General features: G+C 37.9%; 2 protein-coding genes across 2 annotated transcripts in view; one reads left to right on the forward strand and one right to left on the reverse strand.

The window, feature by feature from the left end:
• Positions 1 to 9,349, forward strand: LOC107593331 (UBX domain-containing protein 6-like). The gene is made up of 11 exons (XM_016283012.1): positions 1 to 230; positions 1,173 to 1,324; positions 1,404 to 1,468; positions 3,020 to 3,148; positions 3,221 to 3,318; positions 3,405 to 3,480; positions 3,555 to 3,639; positions 3,710 to 3,929; positions 4,015 to 4,145; positions 7,849 to 7,997; positions 8,071 to 9,349. The coding sequence occupies exons 1-11, from the start codon at positions 148 to 150 to the stop codon at positions 8,194 to 8,196; spliced, it is 1,314 nt and encodes a 437-aa protein (XP_016138498.1). The 5' UTR covers positions 1 to 147; the 3' UTR covers positions 8,197 to 9,349.
• Positions 8,531 to 24,224, reverse strand: part of LOC107593329 (chromatin assembly factor 1 subunit A-like) — a 25,557-nt gene continuing 9,863 nt past the window's right edge. Inside the window, exons 10-16 of the mRNA XM_016283010.1 lie at positions 17,461 to 17,541; positions 17,260 to 17,361; positions 16,948 to 17,194; positions 16,380 to 16,521; positions 10,862 to 11,159; positions 10,699 to 10,783; positions 8,531 to 10,617 (exon numbers count right to left, since the gene is read on the reverse strand). Coding sequence (XP_016138496.1) covers positions 10,493 to 10,617; positions 10,699 to 10,783; positions 10,862 to 11,159; positions 16,380 to 16,521; positions 16,948 to 17,194; positions 17,260 to 17,361; positions 17,461 to 17,541 — 1,080 coding nt within the window. The 3' untranslated portion in view covers positions 8,531 to 10,492. The remainder of the gene's footprint in view (positions 10,618 to 10,698; positions 10,784 to 10,861; positions 11,160 to 16,379; positions 16,522 to 16,947; positions 17,195 to 17,259; positions 17,362 to 17,460; positions 17,542 to 24,224) is intronic.

Here is a 24,224-nt window from a genome sequence, read left to right on the forward strand (position 1 = left end):
AAGAAGAAGAAGACGAAGAAGAGTCCGGCCTCTTCCTGTTGTGAACACGTCGCTTGGGTGGTGGCGTGTCTGACAGTTATAAATAAATCAGAACAACTTATTTTTCATTTTTGAAAAACATTTTTTGCACACAGTGTATCGCTAAGAATGAAGAAGTTTTTCGGCGACTTCAAGAAGGATATAAAATTCAAGTCCGCAGGGCCAGGAAAGAAACTTACAGATGACGGCAGGTAACGTTAACAGTTCAAAGATCAGATGTTCTTGAGACCTGTCACGACAACCACACTTTTACATTAATCTGAACCTTATTTTTTATGATCAGATCACGATACATCGAAAAACATGTTTTGGTATTATAGACTTTTTCGCATTTGAAACAGTTAAACGTGAAACTTAGCTATTATTTTACACCTGAACTCTATTGTGATGTACAGAAATCTGAACAAAGTGCATCTATACCTGTCTGACTGAATTTCTAACATAATCATATCTGCAGGTCACGCATGGAAACATGTATAGTGTGTGCTAAATCTATCAGTGTTTTTACTGTTTAACTAACATTACACAGAACACACATGTCCGACTTGTGAGTTTAACCTTATCGCTATAATTACTGATAGCGTAACAGCTTAGTAAAGGTCTCGAGTTAGTCACGTGGGAGTGCTTCAGTGATGTTATTGGTTACAGCAACGGGTTTAAGCACAGATATGAGTGGATGATATGTGACCCTGGACCACAAAAAATAGTCATAAGGGTCAAGTTTTTGAAATTGAGATTTATACATCGTCTGAAAGCTGGATAAATAAGCTTTCCATTGATGTATGGTTTGTTAGGATAGGACAATATTTGGCCGTGATACAACTATTTGAAAATCTGAGGGTGCAAAAAAATCAAAATACTGAGAAAATCGCCTTTAAAGTTGTCCAAATTAAGTTCTTAGCTCTGCATATTACTAATAAAAAATTAGGTTTTTATATATTTACGGTAGGACATTTACAAAATATCTTCATTGAACATGACCTTTACTTAATATCCTAATGATTTTTGGCATAAAAGAAAAATTGATAATTTTGACCAATACAATGTATTGCTGGCTATTGCTACAAATATACCCATGCTACTTATGACCACTTACTTATGCTCCAAGGTCACATATTTGGTTTCTCCTGCAGCCCGAAACCTCAAGCCCCACAAGCTCCTCACGGAGCGCCCAGAAAAGCGGCCACTGAGGGCGCGCACAGAGCAGGGGCCGCGGCCCTCGCCAGGATCGAGCAACAGCACCGGCCGAAGGTGCAAACGTCCCACGATGCCATAAGGAATCAGGGTAGATTATTACATTTTTTTGTACTCCGAAATCAGAAAATATTAGGGAATTTTAGTCACGTTTTGTCGATGTGTTTCAGTGAAGCGAGAACTTGAAGCAGAGGCGGCTGCCACAGCGGCCAGTCTGAAGAACACTGATGTCGAGGCAAGTCTGGCATATGCAGTTTTTGTCTGCATTTAGCTGGCCGATTTGACTTTATTCTGATTCGGGATCACGCAAAACCAAATGTATTTGCTGATATGTTGACTGAAAGTGTCTAAAAATAGAGGAGTTCGATTATGTGACTGGTATTTGGTCATGTGATCTAAACATGGTAGCCACCATGAGGCTGGACTACCCTTATGTAGATGCCTTGTCCAAATACCCACACTTGGGGTCTTTGCACTTGACCACTTGACTACTTGTATGTCGTATTTCCTCTATTTGGGTCAAGTGTTCAAGTGAGGATGAAGACCACAAGTGTGTGTCGAACTTTTCATTACTTGATGGGACACACTTATAGCTTTATTTTTATTTGAAATACGTTGCATTTTAAAACCAACTTCTAAATGTCTGTTCAGTAGTGCCTATAACGTGACACATTTTAATTTGTGGTGCTTCTAATTAAGTGATAAAAAGCAGTTGCAAATGTTGTCCAAAATAAATATCACCACTACTCGCCTTTGCACCAAGAAAACATGCAACACTTTGTTTTACTACCAAATTCTATGTAATGTCGAATTATTATGTTAATATTTCTCTCTCACGAGATCACAGCAAAAAGTCTCATGATTTATTTCTTGACATGATGCATGATGGGATATACCAAGGCTGGAATAGCGCTCCGGATATATGTAAACTTTTTTAGGCTACTTATAAACCAATTTCGGTGTTTGCAAACAGTGATGACGTTTTGGTGGCAGAAAAATGTCAGTTTTAAAGTAGCAGTCTATGGAAGCCATGGAATAAAAGAATAAAAAAGGTAATTTTGAGTGTGTATTTTTCTTGCAATTCCGAGATTATATCTCACAATTCTGATAAGGGAAAACAACTCTCTTTTTTTCTCATTCTCTCTTTTCCCCTCAGAATCATGAGTTTATATCCCACACTTCTGGATTTTTCCAGTGCATATTACATATTACCAGTGTTTAGTTTCATACTCAAATGCAATGCCCGATATTGACTATCTGAGTTATTTGAGACGGTCATAAGATGTTTCTAAATACTGATGTTATAATAATGCAATAGTGCTTTTTTCATCATATTTGTTCAACAGTAGGCACACTTCAATTAAAATTGTTCGTATGGCTTTGAAAACGCGCAGGCGATTTCAGGAATCACTTGATAACGTAGATGAAAATATAGCACAAATCTGCCATAAACATAGCATTATAATGAGAACTTTATAGAATGTGAAATTCTGTCTTCTTTCCTTGCCGCTGTTCCATAAGCGCCACCTGCTGACAGAGAGTGAATTTGTTTCATGCAGATATGTTTTATGTATAGTTTCACAAAACTAAATCGTTACAGCCCTATTAAGAGCCTTTTTGGAGGCCACTGCATCCTTCAAAATGGTTCTCTTTGTGTTCCATAGGAACTGTAAACAAATGATGATAGAATTTTCACCTGTCCCTTTAAGAGTTCAGATCCAGTACAGGCTCATTTCAACAGCAGCATTACTCTCTTACTGACTGTATTTATTTGTACCTTTTCAAGGGGGCCTGTGTTCCACAAAAGGATCCTTCTTGTTTCTCAGTGCCGGGAGTTTTCTTCATCTGTCCTCTCACTGGAAAAACCTTAACAAAGACTGAAAAAGAGATGCACATAAAGGAAGCCATTCTAATGGTGAGCTTATTACAGCCAAAATCTTGAAGAGATTCCATTTGGAAGTTACTGAACATTCTTCTTTCTTCACAGAGCTTCTCAGAGGATGCGATAGAGGCCTCCATTATGATGATTCACACCTTTAATAAAGACAAAGAGAAAGTAAAGGCTGCCGTTGACGTCATTAGCAAGTGAGGACTATTTGATTCAAACTTTGCACGACAGTATCTCAGCATGTTTGTATAATGTTCAACTGAAACTCAATGTGTGGACACAGGTACATCGAAAACATCTGTAAGAATCCGACTGAGGAAAAGTACAGGAAGATCAAACTTAGCAACAAAGTGTTTCAGGTATGAGCGTTTTCACTGTCAGGATTGAGAGAAAAAAGCAAATTTGCTCATATTTTGTTGTTTTCCTCATAAAGGAGAAGGTCAGTGGGATTGAAGGATCTCGCGAGTGTCTTCAGGCGTTGGGATTTGAAAGCACCACATTGCCGGTGGACAGCGAAGGTAAGATATGAAGAGCATTATATTTAAATGTAAAGTCTGTAATATCTTTGACGCCTCACATGTCTCTCAGACAGGACTGAGGAGTTCCTGGTGTTGCCGGCGCAGGAATCAGAGGCTCTGGAGCAGATGAAGGCTCATTTGGAGCGGCTGCAGAAGGGCGAGCCGGTCAGAGCCAAGCTGGACCGTCAGCCGCAGGTCTTCAGACCCCCACAGCACGCCACACACTTCCAGCTTCCTCCAGACTTCTACAACCTGACCGCGGAGGAACTGAAAAAAGAACAGCAACTGAAGTACAGAGTAGTCAACAACAATAGCAGTTGTGCTGTCTAAGCCAATAAAGTCTCACCGTGTTTTTATGATCTTCCTTCATGGCAGGAGTGAAGTCGTGGAGAGAAATGCAATGCTGCGAACGAAAGCCATGCGTGAGAAAGATGAGCAGAGGGAGAGAAGGAAGTACAACTATGCGCTTCTGAGAGTGCGGTTACCGGATGGAAATATACTCCAGGGTTAGTAGTTTATGTATATATTAGGGCTGTCAAAATGAACGCGTTTATAATGCATTAACGCAAATTTTCTGTTTGGAGAAATGGAGATACACAGTGCTGCCAACTAGATTTAGCTTCTTTTTTCTTTCCCCAAAAAAAGCAGCGCTTTCAGTTAAACCAGATATTATGTTGCTTCTCTAATTTTACAAGCAAGTATAGCCGAAATCACAGCACAGCTATTGTCTTTATCTTATGTGTAGCCTATTTGATTTGATCAGACTACGGCCCGATTATAAATCAGGATTTTTGTGCAGATTAACGTCTTGGAAGGGAGAGCTGGTTATGAAGTCTTAAAGGTGACTTTTCCAGGTTTTAAGTGCTATGATAAGGTCTCCGGTGCATCTAGCAACCAAGGAAACGTGAAAAAGATTAATCTAGTAACTTTGTTTTGGTAAGCCTTTTTCTGCAAGCGTCTGGAAAAACGAGCGCGTCTGATTTCGCTCCCTTGGTGACGTGGCAAAGAGATCTCATTATAATATTACCGCCCCATAATCTGTAAAAGTTTACACCCACGGCGCCGTCATTTGATTTAGCAAGCGACAACAGTGTACCAGTTCTAATGCCATGGCGAAGGTTTGACCACAGACCAGCACAGAACACTGTTTAGAGTCCCAGCCTCAGAGGAGACGAGAGCAGTGGATTTATTGATTTATTTACTGTATATTGCTGCTGCCACACAGATCTAAAATAAACATGCAATTTATTTCCCAGCTTTTTACCTTCACAGACATAACCGACTGTTTTTGTAACTCGTGTGTGTGTGTGTTTTTAATGTAAACTTGTGTGTGAATGAGAACTTTATTTAGTACTCACATGTTGTGACAGCAGCTTTCTGTCCATGTGCTTCGGATGTGTGCGCTCAGAAAACCGTATATCAGAAGTTTAAACTAATATGGTTTAAAATGCATGATTTCAGCGATTACCGCCCCATAATCTGTAAAAGTTTACACCCACGGCGCCGTTATTTGATTTAGCAAGCGACAACAGTGTACCAGTTCTAATGCCATGGCGAAGGTTTGAGCAAAACATGCTAAGTGTTCTGTCTTTGGCTGCACAGACCAGCACAGAACACTGTTTAGAGTCCCAGCCTCAGAGGAGACGAGAGCAGTGGATTTATTGATTTATTTACTGTATATTGCTGCTGCCACACAGATCTAAAATAAACATGCAATTTATTTCCCAGCTTTTTACCTTCACAGACATAACCGACTGTTTTTGTAACTCGTGTGTGTGTGTGTTTTTAATGTAAACTTGTGTGTGAATGAGAACTTTATTTAGTACTCACATGTTGTGACAGCAGCTTTCTGTCCATGTGCTTCGGATGTGTGCGCTCAGAAAACCGTATATCAGAAGTTTAAACTAATATGGTTTAAAATGCATGATTTCAGCGTGATAAACATGATAATCAGAACCAAAACAGATGTTTTTAGCAGGTCCGAGCTGTAATGGCACAGCTCTATTCTGGAAAAGGGGCGGGGAGCAGCAGCTCATTTGCATTTAAAGAGACAGGGCCGAAAAACAGCGTGTTTCTGCTTCCACTCAAAATAGGCATTTTCAAAATGATATAATAAATGATCTGTGGAGTATTTTGAGCTAAAACTTCACAGATACACATTCTGGGGACACCAGAGACTTATATTGCATATTGTAAAAAGGGGCATAATATGTCTCCTTTAATGGGTCGCGTTTCAGTCACTATTTCATATTCATTCTGTTGTATGACAACAGAAACAGTAAAATATATCAATCAAAACAGTTTTATTGAGAATTTGGCTGCATTAAAATTCGGTTTGTGGGCACAGAGAGGCAAACAAATGTAATAATAAATGTACAGCATGTTCCTGAGCTGCCCTGTAGTGTGAAAATGTAAACAGGCTTGTGTAAGTAAATTGCTCAGTGCAAAGAAAGAGAAGTAATGGGAACCTGGTATTTTTCATGTGTCTAATAGACATGAACAAGTTATTTGAAAAACATCTATGACCTTTGAAACATGTCTACGCTTCATGCTCTATGTTGAGTATGGTTTTACTAATAATCATACATTTGCATGAAGCATCCATATTTGTCCATGCCCATGTTGATTAGAGTATTAAAAACTTTAAAAGTGTTTATTTAAGGTACATTTAGAACAGATAAAAATGTGCGATTAATCACAAGTTAACTCATGACAATCGTGCAATTAATCACGATGAAATATTTGAATCGATTGACAGCCCTAGTGTATATACATAAAACGTATAAAATGAGTGGCATACATATTATGTGTGTATCGAGGTATATACATACCAATAGCAAGCAAGAAAAATCCACCTATGAGAATTATGCTCATCCACCTAGTAGTAGTCCATCTGTCCAATATGTAGTAAACAGAAAAGTTTAGGAAAAAAAAAAATATATAAAAAATAATATATTAAATATATCAAATCGAATTTAAAAATGAAATGATTTTATTCTAACCAAATATTTTCCCAAAATATTTAACGCAACTTTATATTTTTATAAATGAAATATATTTTTTATATTTTGTATTGTAGTATAATAGTAAACAGCAAAGAAATTTTTTTTGTAAAAATTAAATAAAAAATATATAAAATTGACTATTAAAATGGTATTAAAACAATTATTGTATTCCATAGTTTAACCTAATATTTTGCCTATACTATTTATCACACGTTTTTATTTATAAATGATTTTGTTGTTGTTGTTGTTGTATTATAGTAGTACACAGAAAAGTTAAGAAAAATGAAAACCGAATATATCAAATTAAAATGTTTTATTCTTTTGGCAGCCAGAACCAATTATTTGTTATTGTTATTTAACACACATGTATGTCTTTATAAAAATATAATATTACATTTTATTTAGTCTTATATTGTAATATAGTAGTAAACAGAAAAGGAAAAAGTTTTTAAAAACACAATTGTCAAAATAGTCAAATATCCTGAATATAAAATTAGATTAATCTCAATTATTCTATTCACAGCCAGTTTAACTAATTATTTTCCTTATAATAATTAACACCAATAATATATTCATTCTAAATTCAAATGTACTGTTTTTGTAGTGTTATTTTGTGTATGTATATGTGTGTGTGTGTATATATATATATATTTTTTTTTTTTACTAAATATCGGGCATTTAGTTAAAGGGGTCTTTCACAGAGGCTCCTAGCATAAAAAGTTTGAATGACACCCCATGGTCTCAAATAACATTTTTGGTCAAATGTGTTTCACAAAAGTTGCACATTGATGCATTTAAAGTCCGACTTTATTTCAGTGTAGTGACGTATTTCCTTCTGAAACAGAATATTGAATAGAGGGCATGGTTTTATTTTGGCGCTCCTCCTCTCCTTCTCTCACTCATATCAAATTAACGGTTGAAGGGGTGTGTTTAAAAGCATATTCTGCCCAAGCCGTCAAACTGACATCATCAGAGAAGGACTGGCGTTCCAGAGCAGAAGCAAATGTTCAGATTTTGATTAAAGATTACCAAGACAAACTATTTTTTTCAGCGGATTAACTGTTAACATCAAGATGCGCTAGTAAATAGTCAATTTTGATTTCATGCCGACTTTAAACACTCCAGAATGCTTTGCCCCATAGATGTCTATTGTCTTTTGACAAACTTGTTCTTCAGCTTAACCTCAATTTGAAATGCTCTGCAGGCACTTTCCTGGCGTGGGAGAGGGTGGCAGCGTTGTACCAGTTTGTGCGTGATTCTCTGGAGAACGGCTGGCAACCCTTTGAGCTGATGGCACCCGGAGGACAAAAACTAAAGGATGATGAGGAATTGGCTCTGAATGAGTGCAACCTGGTAAGTCAAGTTTAAACAAAAGTCCACAATGTTTAATTCGATACAAAATGATCAATTTGTTTTCACCTTCCAGGCCCCAGCAGCCGAGCTGACCTTTTCATGGGACGCCGCAGTGCAGGCAGACATCGCTGCCGCTGGAGGAAAGACCGCTGTTCTGCTTAAAGCCGCACTGTCAGAGAACATCAAGACCCTGAGCTGAACGTTTAGTCTCCCCAGTCACTGCTGTCCCCGCCTGCACTCTCTCGCGAGTTTCTCTCCCATCGTCCACCACCACAATCCCAGTTTCACAGGATGGGCCTGATGCACTGATTGTGTCCACAGCATGTGCTAGGTGGATTTATATGGTACTAAACACAGGAGTTTTTCCTGTCAGTGATGTTATGAGGAGCGTTAGCACCTTATGGGCCAATTTCTAAACAATCTGTCATATTTTATAATGCATTGTTGCTTGAGGTAACATGACCAGTCATTATATGAGGGAAGATGCTCAGTTCGTTTGGAGATGGTCTGTGAGAGGATCTGTTGTAATGTAAAGCTACTGCTGAAAGAGAGAAATCTTGATGTACCATGAAATCTCATTGTGGCAACAGAAGCACTGATCTAACATGAGCTCTACCAAGTTCTGTCTTTTGTGGTATTAATGTTTTGTTTCCTGCTTAACATAAATTAAACTACGCATGAATGTTACAACGCAACTTAAATTAGACGAAAAGCTCTGGTCTCCAACAACAATATACCTCCTAATGCAGATTTTCCAATTTTTTTGCACTAATTATTTTGTCTACAAGGTGGCAACACTAACCCGGCCTATTGCTTCATAGTTCAAAAGAAACCCATAATACGGAACGTTTTGCAACTCTAAAGTAAGCCGTTTTCTGTGAATGTGTGAAACTTCTGCTTTATTTGCTTCGGTGTAAACCAGAAGAATAAAGTGCAGTAAACGGTAAAACGATTTGCGTTACAAACCAGTGTTTATGGATAATATTTAAATAATATAAAACATTAGTTTGGAATATTAAGCAGCATAATGCCACTTTTTGTACAGATAAAATAACTGGAAGTGATCGACACTGGAAGCCTTGCATATTTACAAATGGCCACGCACTCGCGTTAAAAATAAGATGGATAACTTCTGGAGAGAAATGGCACAGACACTAGATAAGTTTTAATCTTTCTAGTCTGTGTTCACACACACTAACAAATGCTAATAAATGAAATATAGCTTGAAAGGCTGCGCGATGGCGTCAACGGTCCACCTTATTTTTAAACGCAAAAACCATTTACTGTGAATGTGCGACTTCCTCTTCATTAGCCACTGTAGGTAAATAACTTTTAATACAGTGCAGTAAACTAAAAAAAAAAAACACGCTACAAACCAGTGTTTATAATTACGATAATGTAACTATTTGTAACAAATACCAGTTCGCAATATCATGGAGCACAGTAGACTCTTTTTGTAAAGCGGTTGACACCGGAAAGCTTGCAGTCAAGTTAAAAGTGCACCCAATTGTATGTTAAAAACAAGGTGAATACTTTGGGTATTAGACTGATTCCGTTGCAGAAGATCAGTGTCACGCGCTTGTTTCTTTATTAAACCATGCTATTTTAAAAATGATCAGTGCTTGTATTTTACACTATTTTGTCAAGTATAAAATGTTGTTCTATTGCATTTGATGTAATGTATGAAATAAAATGCATTGTCAGATGAGTGTATGTGAAAGAAACCAAACGCCATGTGATCACTTGGAAGAAAAACGTTCGTTAACAACATATTAAAAGTTGTTCATTTTTAAATAATGCTTTATTTAAACAAGCGTTGTAGGAAACCCATTACAACTGCAAACTACGGTGCAGTTTATTCGAGACAATTAAGAAAACACTTGGCTTTCGAGACAAGAAAACACTTCGCCAAAAGAAACGCCAATGCTGCTGTTTTTTCCCCATATTGGACGGCCACCTACTATTTTAGTTTCTACACCATTTTTCAAAAAACCAAAAACAGTATTTACACCACGTATGGTAGCCTGGGCAATGCAGTTTTTATACAAAGCCTCTTGGAAAAGAAAACAAGGGAAAGACTTCTGGTGGGCTAAAGAAGTTATGATGGGGGTAGAAGAAAGAAAGAAACAGAAATGGAATATAAAAGTGCAATATATTTCAATTGTCATTATTTTTGAAAGACATACACCAGTTCAAGTATTCTGAATGAAAAAAAAAAAAAGGATTTAAAACAAGGTGCCGAGCACTGAGCCCAGCAGAGAGCATCAACCTCCTGATTGGTGTCAGAGCTGATGAATGTACCAGCAGAGCTTTCAAAAAGTGGGACCTCACCTATAAAGAAGAACGGTACACCATCTAGCAGACCTCCACTTAAAGAAGAGGAGACAAATTATTCATTCTGGGGACCTTTAATACTGTGTGATCCTTCGAACTGAAGATCAGATTTTGAGCGTCTGGTTCACGTGCATGCAAACCCAACAGGAAGGGGTCAGATCTCAGGCGGTAGCTGGGGTGAGGCAGGGTAGGGCAAGAGCAGCAGTTTCGGATGCATTTGTGTCCATGGGTTCCGTTTCCCCCTCGGTTTGTTGCAAGGACGTGTTGGCATCCTGTTCAGAGGATCCTAAGAGGGAAAAAAAACCTTTATCAAGCTTATTCTGGCAGAGTTGTTTGTTGTCAAGCTTTCTTAGCAACATATACCAACCAGATTGTTCCCCAATGATGATACAATCATCGTCTTCATCATCTTCAGTGTCTGCTTGGAAGCCATCGGTCTCCATGGCCTCAGTCTGAATTTGTTGTGTAAAAAACAGCAAAGTTAGCAGAAGACAAACAGTAAGGAAAAAAAAAAGTCTTCACCACTGCACCTGTTCGGAGTCGCCACATTTCTTCATGTACTTCGTGATGGAGTGGCTGCTGGCGCTTTTCCTCTTGTTGGAGGGTGTGGTGGAGCTGGACGCAGTGGGCGAATTGCCCTGTGAGCCGGCGTGCTCGTCGCGGGTGATCTGAGTGCCGGAGGTGAGGTAGGTCCACTGGCAGGGAACGGGCAAGGCCTCCTGAGAATGACGGGCCAGAACTTCTGGATGCACATACCAGCAGCATCGTCTGTAAGTGGAGCGCTTTTTGTACATGGCGTGCTCCTTTATGATACGCCTGACGTGGATCCTTTTGGCAAACCAAAACAATATGCTTAGAAATGTGTTTTGTGTTGCTTTGTAATATTCTGACATGCTGCCAAAAAAAAAAAAACTGGAAGCCAATGACAACATGTTTTCCAGGCATTGGGCAAACAAGTCATTGATTTACACAGAAATATACACCAAAATAGCCACATATTTCCAAAGGAATTTATCAATAGTGTTGCAGGAATGATGACTGCTGAAACCCAGATATTTTCACTTTTATTCTGGCATAAAATGCATCAGTAATGCCCACTGTTATTTTTCTAAGCTTGTATATGCCTTTCAACAGGCGGTTGCTAACAAGTGACTAAAGGGAACTGCTGATGTTATCGGGGACATTAAATGTTATCACACAAAACAGGAAAACTCATCTGACTCACTAGTCCACTTTTAGCTCTTGCAAACTACTCAAACTTGCCAACTTGTAGATTTTAAATAAAGACTGAAAGAGTCAGAAGCTTAAAGGATTAGTTCACTTCCAGAATAAAAAAATCCTGATAATTAGTGGTGGCCAACGGGTTGAAGGTCCAAATAGATGAGCATTTGTGGTTAAAACTAGGGATGCACGATATATCGGCCACCATATCGGTATCGGCTGATAAATGCTCATTTTTTCTGTTATCGGTATCGGCCTGATAAGAAAATTTGGCCGATATCGTATACAATTTAAGAAAATGACAGATCGTTTCACTAGATAAGACCCTTATTCTTCGGCTGGGATCGTGTAGAGCCCTTTGAAGCTGCATTGAAACTGCAATTTGGACCTTCAACACACTGATCCCCATTGAAGCCCACTAGGGTAAACGTACCTATTAAGCTCACCAAAATCAGATATTGGTTCCAGTACAAAAAGTTATGTTAAAATAAAATATTAATCTCTCACACAAAAATATTTTATTTTAAATGACAAATGCATTTCAATTAAGACATACATCATTAAATTCAAAAAGTCTGGATGTGCTTAATGGGTACATGTTTGTATCCTTTAAGCACACCCCTGTTCCCATTAAGCTCACATCAAGTTTTATTAAAAAATCGTGTTTATTTTAAACAATAACAATTTTAAAGAATAATTTATTATTTTTTTTACGTACAAAGTCAATCACAAAAAAACCCCAAATAAATTAAAATAAAAAATCAAGCAACAAGGCATTCAAGTCGATCAGTTATATAATTCATAATGAAGTGCCATTTAAGCACATTGCAACATCTAGACTAGTCCATGTTCAGCTAAGTAATTCAAAAATAAGATAAAACAAACCAATAAAACATTTCATTCACGGGGATGAACACAGAACACATTATGAAGCCTCTTATTAAATGGATGTCAACTTATCTATAGTCTCTTAAGGCTGGAATACACTGCACAATTTTAGCCCTGATTTTCCACAGATTTACAATCTGGAGAAGTTCACAGTAGTTGCCAAAGGTCAGAGCCAGTCTGCAGATTTGAGTTGACAGAAAATCGATTAACTTAATTTAAAGCGACAACCATCAGTTAATATTTAAAGTCTGTTTATGAAGTATTTACATAGACGTTCAGTGTGGAAGAGCTTAACGAGAGCAGAAACAATTTGCAATAAATTTCATGTAATATTTATTAAAATGACAGGATTTTGCAAGATAAATAATCTAGGTCATGTATTAAGTTCATGCATATTTTAATATGAACAACTATTATTAACTATCTATGAAATTATACTTTTTCTTATTGATGTCACACTGAAGCGGTGTGATTTTCATAGTAGTGCACCCTTTAGTGCTCACCTTACAATAATATGAAATCTTTAAAAAATTACATTATTGTAAAACCACAGACCAGCAATAAACTATCAATTTATAATATTATGGATTTAAAAGTACAAGCCAGTAATGCCTGTGAAGTAATATATTAGCGTAGCACACAATCTTATACAGTTAGTCAGCTAACTGTGTTCTGTAGCATCTGCGCTATGCTGCTAAAACTATCTTTTGTATCTAATGTAATTTCCCACATCCAAGTTCTAGGTTATAATATGCAAAAGTCTGAACATTAATCTCTTAATTTTACAATAAGTAGTGAAACTTACCCAAAATAAAGGCTTAAATATCTTAAAAATGCACATTTAAGGAGCTACTCTTTTGGTGAAAGTGTTCAGACAGCTTTCAGAATGGCCGCCACACAGTGTAAACACATGGATACTCCTATATCGGTGCACTGATCTGATTGACTTGAAATTACAGGAGAGATGTATTAACAAACATCAATTTGTTAAGACATCAAGTATGATAATACATTATTTTTTCTTTTTATAATCCGAGTTGAAATATGGAAGTGTGCTTAATGGGTACGTGAGCTTAATAGGTACGTTTACCCTATATGGAGAAAAATCCTGGAATGTTTTCCACAAAAACCTTAATTTCTTTTTGACTGAAGATAAAAAGAAAGACATGAACGTTTTGGATGACATGGGGGTGAGTAAATTATCCGGAAAATTTAATTCAGGAGTGAAATAATCCTTTAAAGTCATGCAGCCGTGGTGTAGTTAATTTATATCCCAACTAGCTTTTTTATTTCTGTATTTATGCTTCAAAATTAATAAAAGGTCTGCTAATTTTTAAAGATAGATACAATTTTGAATTTTTGTTGGTCACAGCATTTATTTTCTGCAATAATCCAAAAGCTAATGGAAAAATCTAAAACTTTAAGCCCGGGACACACCAAGCCAACGGTCGGCCGTAGGGCAATATCGGTAAGCGTCTGTCGGGATGTCGGGACTTAAAATTAAGTTAGTTATCAACATAACTGATATTCAACATGGTAAGCAAGCGCTGCTTTGTTTACATTTCGTATATATGCGTATATCCTTGTTTCAGTTTCTCCTTTTGAATGACGAATATTAAGGCTGCACGATTAATCGAATGCTAATGTCATGCGCATCTCGTCAGGAAAGCCGGTTCTGTAATTAGCAGTTAATCTCCATCACGTGCTTTCAGATGGAGCAGAATATAATACACAGAGCCGTAGATCACTGACAAGCTACGCAATATTGCATTCATTATCGCAGACGATTTAATAGCGCGATAATAAAATCTAAGAAATCGTTCCGCGATAATGACAGCTGTTTGCGTAGCTTGTCAGTGAACTACGGCTCTGTGTAGTAAATGCTGCTTCATCTGAGAGCATGTGAAAATACCACATTTAATAACATGTTTTTACTCCAAACTCACTTCATAACGTCAGTCGAGTGTTGAAATAAATGTGAGATGCGGCTTCTTACACAGAATAATTAAGGCACACGATATTTCATTGTATTCTAAGCAGTGATTATGGCTATGTCGATTAGCATTTCATTATAGATATACTTTATTATGATGAAAATTATAATAAAAAGAACTAAAAAAAAAAGCAGTTAAATATTCTGTTTATTCAGCTGCAGCGGGTTTCTTCTGCAGGGCGTATTTGGAGTTTACGCTAGAAAGCGCCCTCTGGCCTTCGGATGGAGATTTACTACTGATCACAGAACCGTGCTTCACTGAAAGATACACGACAATCGCAGCTTCTACCTTATCGTGATTTCATTTTTCGATTTATCGTGCAGCCCTAACAAATATATATTATTGATAGCTGCTGATATAGACTGCTAACTCCTCTCACGCAGGCGCAGAACACACGTGTTAGTTTGCAGTCGGCTGTAGTCTGTGCGGTGTGTTCAAGTGCAGCTTTTTGTCCAGACGCTGCCGACGCGAGGCGACAACACTGTCGGCTTTCGTCACTGCTAGTTTTTTTTAAAGTCAGCTTGGTGTGTTCCAGTCTTTATAATACGGTTCCATGTGTTAACAACAGTTAACTACATTTGTTAAAGTTGGGGTATGTATTTTTTCAAAAACGCTTTAGAAAACTGAGTCGGGCCGAGTACCAAAACAAACTTGCAGCCAATCAGCGGTAAGGGGTGTGTCTACTCATGATGTGGAGGAGAGAGCGTTCAGTGCCCAAGACGGACATTAGTCTAGCCGAGCGACAGAAAGATAAGATGGCGGATAAAAACAAACTTTTGTCTGTGGAACAAAAGAAGACTTACGATAAGGCAAGAAGTAGGACACGTGTAAATATCGGATCAGCTTTCCAGTGCTCGATAGCAGTCTACACTGGACGCGACAAAGCGACCGTTGAAAATCATTTGAAATTTGTGTCAATACATCACACAATAAATAGAACGCAGCAGCAGTTTTCTGTCAGGGATTTGTCATGCTGTGCCGCATCCACTGTAGACAGCATCACTGATTATAATGAGTTCTATAGTATTTTGTCGAGCCGCTCGCATCCAGTGTAGACACGGTGTAACATTGGTTTTGCTTTGTTTCACAGAATTAATCGAGTGCGTACGTATATGTGGGGCGGAGCTGTCAAAATAGGGGCGTGTATGTTTTGGTGATTTGAAATGTCAACACTGGCTACAAGAAATCACTTACCCCACCTTTAACAAACTAATAATGAAAAATAGTTCCAAAGCATTTATTAATCTAAGTTAATGTTGATTCCAACACTGACTAATACATTATTAAAATCAAAAGTTGTAATTATTAATGTTATTCAATGAACCTGAGCTAACAATAAACAGCTGTATTTTTAATGATAAAGATTAATAAATACTGTAACAAATGTATTGCTCATTGTTAGTTAAGAGCCCCTTTCACACAGTAATTCCAGTAAATTGCCGTAAAATTCCCGGAACGACTTTAACAGTAAATACAAAAATGCACTGTTCGCACAGGCAATGATATTACATCTTTTTACCAGTAAAGCACCATTCACACATCAGTTTCAAAATACCAGTAAATTCTGTGACATAACTGGAATTGACCTTTTAAGACACTGTATAAGACGACTTCAAACCGAACTACACAGCGCGTAAATATGTCATCTGCTTCAGAATGTTATGATTGGACGCCTTATGTCAGCGTGCTCATACCGGTAATCTCGTTCTGCGTTCACACAGAGCACATTACAGGTAATATTACAACTTTTCTTACTGGTAAATTACCGGAACAAATTTACCGTTTTTTTTAAAAGGACCTGTTCACACATGATCTCTTAACGGTAATTTACCAGCAAAGACTGTATATGTGAAAGGGACTAATGTTAGTTAATGCATGAAATATAGTTAACAAATGGAACTAGGTTGATGCTAATTTTCAGTATGACACTGTGAGGCTGGGTTACCTGGGTGGGACGCTGTCAGTAAAACTCTGAGGGCTTTCTGTGGGTGAGGAAGCTTGCTGGCGACAGAACTCCAGGAACTCGTTGATTATGACCTTACTGCTGTTCACATTCCCATGCAGCAATGGCAGCAGCTGTGACAGCACTGAAGAGAAGTGAAAATGCATTAACACAACAAAACATGTGAGAGGTTTTGCAGTGCAACTGTATTTAAAGCATATAGAGAAGACAGTTCCAGCTTTGTTTAAGTATGCAAACTTCAAAGGGATAATGAAAATATTCATGTGTGCCCATTTTTGGGTGTGAATTTTCACTGGTGATTCACACTGCTTTGTTGCACCACTCATGGTGTGCGTGAATAGGCTGAAAACGTCCTATAATACAGTGTGAGCACTTCATCACAAAGCAAATGCCATCCTTGCATGATCTTACACTTGAGCACTGCATGTAGAGGCTCATTTTAACAATAGAATTTCATAAAGCAACAGACTGCCGATGAGAAAACTTTAGCTTCTTAATGTGTCTATAATCTACCAGGCATATAAAAGACAAGCACACATGCTGTACTCACGTTTCTCATTCCTCTGTTGGCGTGAGAGTTCCTGTTCAGGGGTGCAGGGCTCGTTTCTGGGTAAAGGCTCAAGCATGCAGATAGCGTACGGTTGCAGGAGGTCCAACGCAGGCTCTTCCCCATCCCACAGGCAGCCGCGTACCACTGCCTCCAACACCTTCACCTTCCCTTTAGACATCAGCTCATGCTCCCATTCACGAGCCTTCATCCTCTGACGCACTTTCTGCTTCTCTGGATCTCCACCCTCCTGCAAGAGTAGCCCGTTAGCATCATGACGTGACTGAAAGGGGCGACTGAAGAAGTTTAAAATACCTCATCTTCCTCAAGTGCTCCTTCTCCTTCAGACAGATAACCGTGGGGCACAAAGAACCCATCATCATCGTCGTCATCATCTCCTCCTTCATCGTCATCATCCTGGAAGGAAAAGCCAGGTTGAAGTCGACACCAAATTCAAACATGCAGACAACAATGGCTAATTTGTCACTACAGAAATAGTGATGTCATATCACTCACCCCCTCACTGTGTGACAGAGACTCTCCTGGCTCCTCTTCCTCCCACTCTTCATCACTGTCCACCTCATAATCCAGCAACTCCTGATAAGACAAAAACTTCAGGTTACTATGGAAGCTTTGGTAAATAATAAAGTCATAATTATAAATTTCAAAGCAGCTTCAGAGAAAACCACCATGTTCATGTTTAGAATCCTAATGCCTTCATGCCTTATAGTTGCATTTAGCAGGATAGAGCTGGGTAATTTAATTTACATTTTGCAACTTATTCATGCAATCAAGCAGCTGTGATTGCTGTTTCTCCCAACATGAGTATACCACATGTACATGGATATACATACTTATATATCCAACTTTATATAAAGTGTAGGGCAATAATATAGTTAAATTTTTTCACAATGAGATAAAGACGGAATTGACCCTTCGCAAAGACCCACCCCTCCTTAGTTACTGTTGCTATCCCCGACAAACAATGCCGCTCTCACACTACAAATCATGTTCTCACACAGCGGAAAATACATCGCAGACCAAAGAGGACACTGAAAACATGCCGACAGAGAATACAGAGCAGGTTACTTCTTATATGAAACAAGGTCTCAGGACTCTCAGCTTTTAAATTGTAATTTTTAAAGAAATTCAAACAATAATACTGTTTTGTGGCTCTTCAATGTGTCGTGACAGATCACTGTATTGCCTCAGTTCAAACACGTGAACCGATCATCATCTTTTCATATTTACACTTTAAGCACGAAATGAACATCAGAAAGTATTTTATTTCAACCGCGGAACACACCATTTTTCAGGTTTAAGTTCATCGAAGTTAATCCACTCTCCTGTCTGAATTGTGGTTAAGGCTAGAAGGGATACAGCTGCGGCTACTGGGCATGCGCACTTACATATTTTCCGAGCCAACAATATAACGTGAAATCTATGAAAATGGTTTTAAAAAGCACATGGCACCATAGTTTCATCACTTTGACAGATCACTGTATTGCCTCAGTTCAAACACGTGAACCGATCATCATCTTTTCATATTTACACTTTAAGCACGAAATGAACATCAGAAAGTATTTTATTTCAACCGCGGAACACACCATTTTTCAGGTTTAAGTTCATCGAAGTTAATCCACTCTCCTGTCTGAATTGTGGTTAAGGCTAGAAGGGATACAGCTGCGGCTACTGGGCATGCGCACTTACATATTTTCCGAGCCAACAATATAACGTGAAATCTATGAAAATGGTTTTAAAAAGCACATGGCACCATAGTTTCATCACTTTATAGTGTCGCAATGACTGTCTTTTTGCAGTAAAGGATCTGTCATAGTTTAATGAGTGGGAAGATGACATGAAGCAACGCGAGGTTAGCTGCACTGAAAACAGATATACAGCTCCCGATCAGGCGAAGTTCACAGGATTTTGTCCACAGAATGATAAGAGCACACGTTTTAACATTTTATTATTTCACACTCAGTATTTTAACTTAACTCTTTCCCCGCCATTGACGAGTTCTCGTCTTTTAGAAGAAAACGCTTCCTCGCCAAAGACGAGTTTTTACAGCTTTTCGTGTTTTCATTGTTATACACTTGGGGGCGCTATTACACATCTTCTGAACGAGTACAAAACCTCCCGAACAAAAACACATGTGAACAGGATGGAGAAACTAGCGATCTCTTATGTAAACAGATGCATATGAAAAAGAAAGCGATCATCAGCAATAGACGGCATATAAATTAAAACTGCATAATGTTACGGAGTAAAATGTTGTTCCAGAAAGTGGTATATGTCTGTGCAAGCTTTGGAGGTATTGATGGAAGCGATTTACTGGATTTATGCTTTGATAATCATACTGAATATTATCCAGATGTAGTTTTTGATAAAAAAAATGTGATTCTCACCTTTTTGCTCAAAATAATGCATTTTTTATGAAACCTATACCTATATTCAAGTGTTGAATACCTATATTCAAGTGTTGAAAAAAAAAAAAAGAATGCTTTAAGCTAGAATAAAACTGATTTTTTTGTTTAAAAGTAGAGGCTCTGATCTTTATTTTGGTGTATTGCATATTCAAATATTCATACAGCAAAATATACTGGAGGCCATCAAATTTGAGTGAAAATCATGAAAATCGCTGGCGGTGGCTGGCAACTTTTTAAAAAAATGCTGGCGGGGAAAGAGTTAAGCACTGCAAGCCATGCATACAGCGCCGGACATGGACAAATCTGGTGTGCAAAACAAGTAATTTAAAGGAATTCCTTAGCTTAATGCCATTACTGTGGCAACCAACAACAGCACAGCTTAACCCTCCACATATTTTTATATTTAGTTATATTGAAAAAGTTTCAATTTAGTCTCTTTTTTTACCCAGTTTTAACATGGATTTCTATGGAGACCGGCCATAGATGTTGGGCAAGATAGCGGATAGCAGCAGCGGCACATAATATCCGCGTTCTGATTGGTCAGATCGCCTGTCAATCAAGCTCCTTGTGAACAGTCAATTGAGAAAGGAATGACGATATAACAGGGTATATACAGGAAACATGGAGTTAAATTTAATACCTTTTAAGACCTTTTTTAAGACTCTTTCCATACATTTTAAGACCTCATCGCCACTCCAGGTTTTAACCGGTTACATCGGCGACACTTTAACTTACATTTACTATATATTGATTGTAAGAAAGCGCAACTAAACAGGCTTACTTTGTGATAACTCCTTATCAATACAACATAACTCAGAAGGGGGGAACGAAGCACAAGAGAATTAATTGAGTGACTAACCAATGCAACCCAAGAAACAAGAATTAGACCAATAAACAAAACAACTGACAAAACTTGAGGAGGGAAAATAAAGCTCTCCGAGCTAACAGGACAATGAGTTCACACAGTATATTCAAAAGATTATTTGTCACAACAACTCTTATAACTGTCTGCAAACCATAGCTGTTTTGTGGAACACTTCTCATGACAAACATCTGACTGATCAGACAGTCTACCTGTGATTACGGAGTGCTTGATTTGATGCAGACCTGACAGAGTGTCAGTACTGCACCTGATCATGTCTGAATGATCATAGAAGGTAAAATAATGATTACAACTATTACATCATTTTAATCGTGCATCCCAAGGCCATGCCAGTAAAAAAAAAAAAAAAAACAGCCTAAAGTAGCGCAATTACAGTCACTGTTATGCACATTATCATAAACACAGCTCAAATGCTTCCTACTAGTGTGGCCCAAAACATTTAGCACAGTTTTATTACAGGTAGAATGCAAAATGTTTCAGTACAAGCATTTCAACCAAATGTAATTTATGCAATATTTCAAATCTTTAACCCACTGGGGAAAATCAACCCAAGGCAACAGTTTAAAAGCAGCCCAATTTCGTGGAAAAAAACAACAACAACAACAACCCTGCATCCAACTCGAGCTGCGGAAGTCAGATTTGACTAATCACGGGTCAAAAGTAAGGAGAGATAACTGACAAGATGTTGGAGGATTTGCTCCTCAACAGATGCCGAGCTCATTGACAAATATTTTTAATCGCAAGATGTGCTCCCTTTACGCAGTGAACTATCGAAAGTGAACTACGACTGCGAGCGCTCATTCAAAGGGGATTTAAATACCCCACATATTGATAGCGGCGCCCTGATGCGCGAAAATTACATACAATATTATAATGTTTGCTGGAGCGGGCACAAATCGCAGGAGCGGATGGGAACATGCGATAATGGTCAGAAATTCAGCGAGAGCGGGATCAACAAGCCCCACGCTATCACGCAGCGGTGCAGTCAGTCAGTGAGCGCCGTAACAGACGGCGTTAAATCTTGCGGGATTCCATAAAGAAACACAGAACCCCACTATTCGGACAAATATACAAAATGAAAAGATGATACAAAACTGAATACCTTGGAAAATGGCATTTAAGACTTTAATACTTTTTAAGAGCCTTCATTTTCTCTAAATTGATTTATCAACTTTTAATACTTTTTAAGACCCTGCGGACACCCCGTATAAAGTTGAAATTATGAGATAAAACAACGACTTGTCAAAAAATAAAAAAAGGCATAATTGAGAGGAAAAAAAACATTATGACAAAGCTAAAATTGACCAAGTCATGACATGGTCACTTTTTTGCCATAATTACTTTTTTCCCCCTTAATTATGACAGTTATAATTTTACCTCACATTTTTAAATTGTCAATTGTTATTTACACAAACTAGTGCATCAGGTACAATGAGAAAAAACTTCTAAAACTATGAATAACTTCTATAATTTTATGAGAAACACAAGTTTATCAATAGCTGCAAAATGTTCAACCCCGTTTTCCATTCTGGCAAAGTTTAATGTATATGACATTTTTAATTTTTCATGTTTTTTTTTTTGCTAGAAATTAGTGATTTTTACGTGGTGGAGACCATACGTTACTCATTATTAATATACAAAATGATCTTAATAGGTCCTCTCACTAATTCAAATGCAGAGTTGCTGTAGAATCAGAGGGAGGTGGGGCATTGTTGGGTGTATTTCTGAATTGTTTGAAATCAGAGGAAGCAGGTAGTTAAGTGGACTCTCGGGCCCTCGACAGTGACCAACAAGCTTCTCTGAATGCTGAAAAACTGCCAAGCCATTGTCCTGTTTGGATCTCATCCAAACTTTTCCTAAGTAAACAAAGCCACATACAGCCACAGACTGTATCCATGGATTATCTTATAAGAAATAAAATTATCCTTGATATTTCTGAAAAATTAGGGTAAACGTACCTATTAAGCTCACGTACCCATTAAGCACACTTCCATTTTTGAGCTCAGATTATAAAAAGAAAAAATAATTGATGTCTTAACCAATTGATGTGTTTGTTACTATATACCTCCTGTAATTTAAAGTCAATCAGATCAGTGCACACTGAGATATGGGTCTCCGTATGTTCACACTGTCTGGCGGTCATTTTGAAAGCCGTCTAAAAACTTTCACCAAAAGAGGAGCCCCCTAAATGTGCGGTTTTTTAGATGTTTAAAGGGTTAGTTCACCCAAAAATGGTCGCAATAATCGTTAACCTTAATGCTGCAAAATGCAGCCCGGCATGACAAGATGTGCAAAAGTTACTCAAAAAAAAACCTCGCTTTCTCACCCGATTTAGTCTGAATAAAATGCTAGTAGCAGGATTGTAAAAATGAATAGATTATGATTATGATCATTTGACAAAATGGAGAGCTCGTTTGAGATAATTTTACTTTGTTGACTGTTTCCTATCCCTTCACGGAGACCGCTGAACGCGCCTCTTTAAATGGTTTCGTGGTGCTCGTTGTATTTTAAAACACAATTGCAATGTTTTCAACTGACATTATGGCTTTTCAAATAAAATTATCCCAAACGTAACTGTGGCGCGTGTGGCTGTGCTGCGCAGTCAGTGAACCGCTTCCATCGGCGCTGCTGCAGCAAAACACACTGTTGCTAACATGAAACATTATTATGTGAGTATTATGACCAGTACTTAATTTGATCCTGCTGGATCCTGTTCCGGAAAATGTCAGATTTTGAATTTTTGCGTTGCGGTAGGCCTATTTGTTTTTTAAAATCCGGCATTTACAGTGTATTAGATCGTGACAGTGCATGCGTCCGTGTACGAGGACGGAGCGAGCGCGGGTTTGGCTAGATGTATTTGGAGGTTATTACTCATGTCTCATCCATGTATTTGAATGTTAAACTATTATTTATAATGTAAACTAGGCTTGTACTTTACACGCATTCGCATATAGACGGAAAAGATCATCCTCATGAGCAAAAATGTCCTTGGCATAACAGCAGAGTGGACCGGTATACTACGATCTATTTAAACTGACCAGTGTAACATTTTATATGTTTGGTTGACTATTTTATTTTGATAATGAACAGACTGTGATGTAAGTTTGAATTGCTAGAATATGTGGTGTGTGTGTGTGCGCGCGCGAGGTGCCGGCGCGATCGAACAGCTGAAGCTTAAAAAAAGTTGTTTATGGAGCGAAACGCAGGGGAGAGAGCAAAACAAAACAACGGTCACTGATTAGAAGTACAAAACGAGGATTTGTAAAGAAGAATGTCACAATTTTACTTATTGCACACTTCTGTTTTAAATCTGTTATCTTAATTATTTAAGCCAGATATATTTTGCTGTTTTTTTTATGAAAACAAATTGTTATTTTTATTTAGGCCTATTGCTTACATAGGCTATACATTTTCCTTAAAGCATCCCATTTTGTCCCAGGGCTTGAAACCTGTGCCTAGGCTAGTTAGGTCCATGCAGAAACTAGTGAACGATGCTCTAGTTGTGGCATCACCGTTTAGTGACAGCATTGAATGCTCCGGGAAAACGTATAGTCAGTGTCGGTCACAGCTCCTTTTAATTGCTGTTTTGAATCCAGCAATTATTTACAAATTATAAGCTCTGATTATGACAAGTGTGGTATAAAAGCATTGTTTATTAAAGGAATAATTGGTTAGCTGGAAAATCTTACATCGCGACCATGCTTTTGGATGCCATTCGAGCCCCTGCAGACTGCAATTGTGAACCGATATGAAAGAATTATCTGGGGAAATTATTTAGTTACTACATTTCTATTGCTTTCCATGTTGAAGAACTTTGTGTTGTTTCTATTTTAATGTACTTTTAAAGTTTAAATTACATTAAAAGCTTAATTTGTAATTATGAGTGAATGATGATGCATTTATATACCGTCACTCACAGCCACTCGCACGTGTTTTGCGCATGAGCCGCACGCAGCCCAAAATTAAAC

Source organism: Sinocyclocheilus grahami, unplaced genomic scaffold, assembly GCF_001515645.1.
Source record: "Sinocyclocheilus grahami isolate Dianchi unplaced genomic scaffold, SAMN03320097.WGS_v1.1 scaffold169.1, whole genome shotgun sequence".
NCBI classification, from domain to species: Eukaryota; Metazoa; Chordata; class Actinopteri; order Cypriniformes; family Cyprinidae; genus Sinocyclocheilus; species Sinocyclocheilus grahami.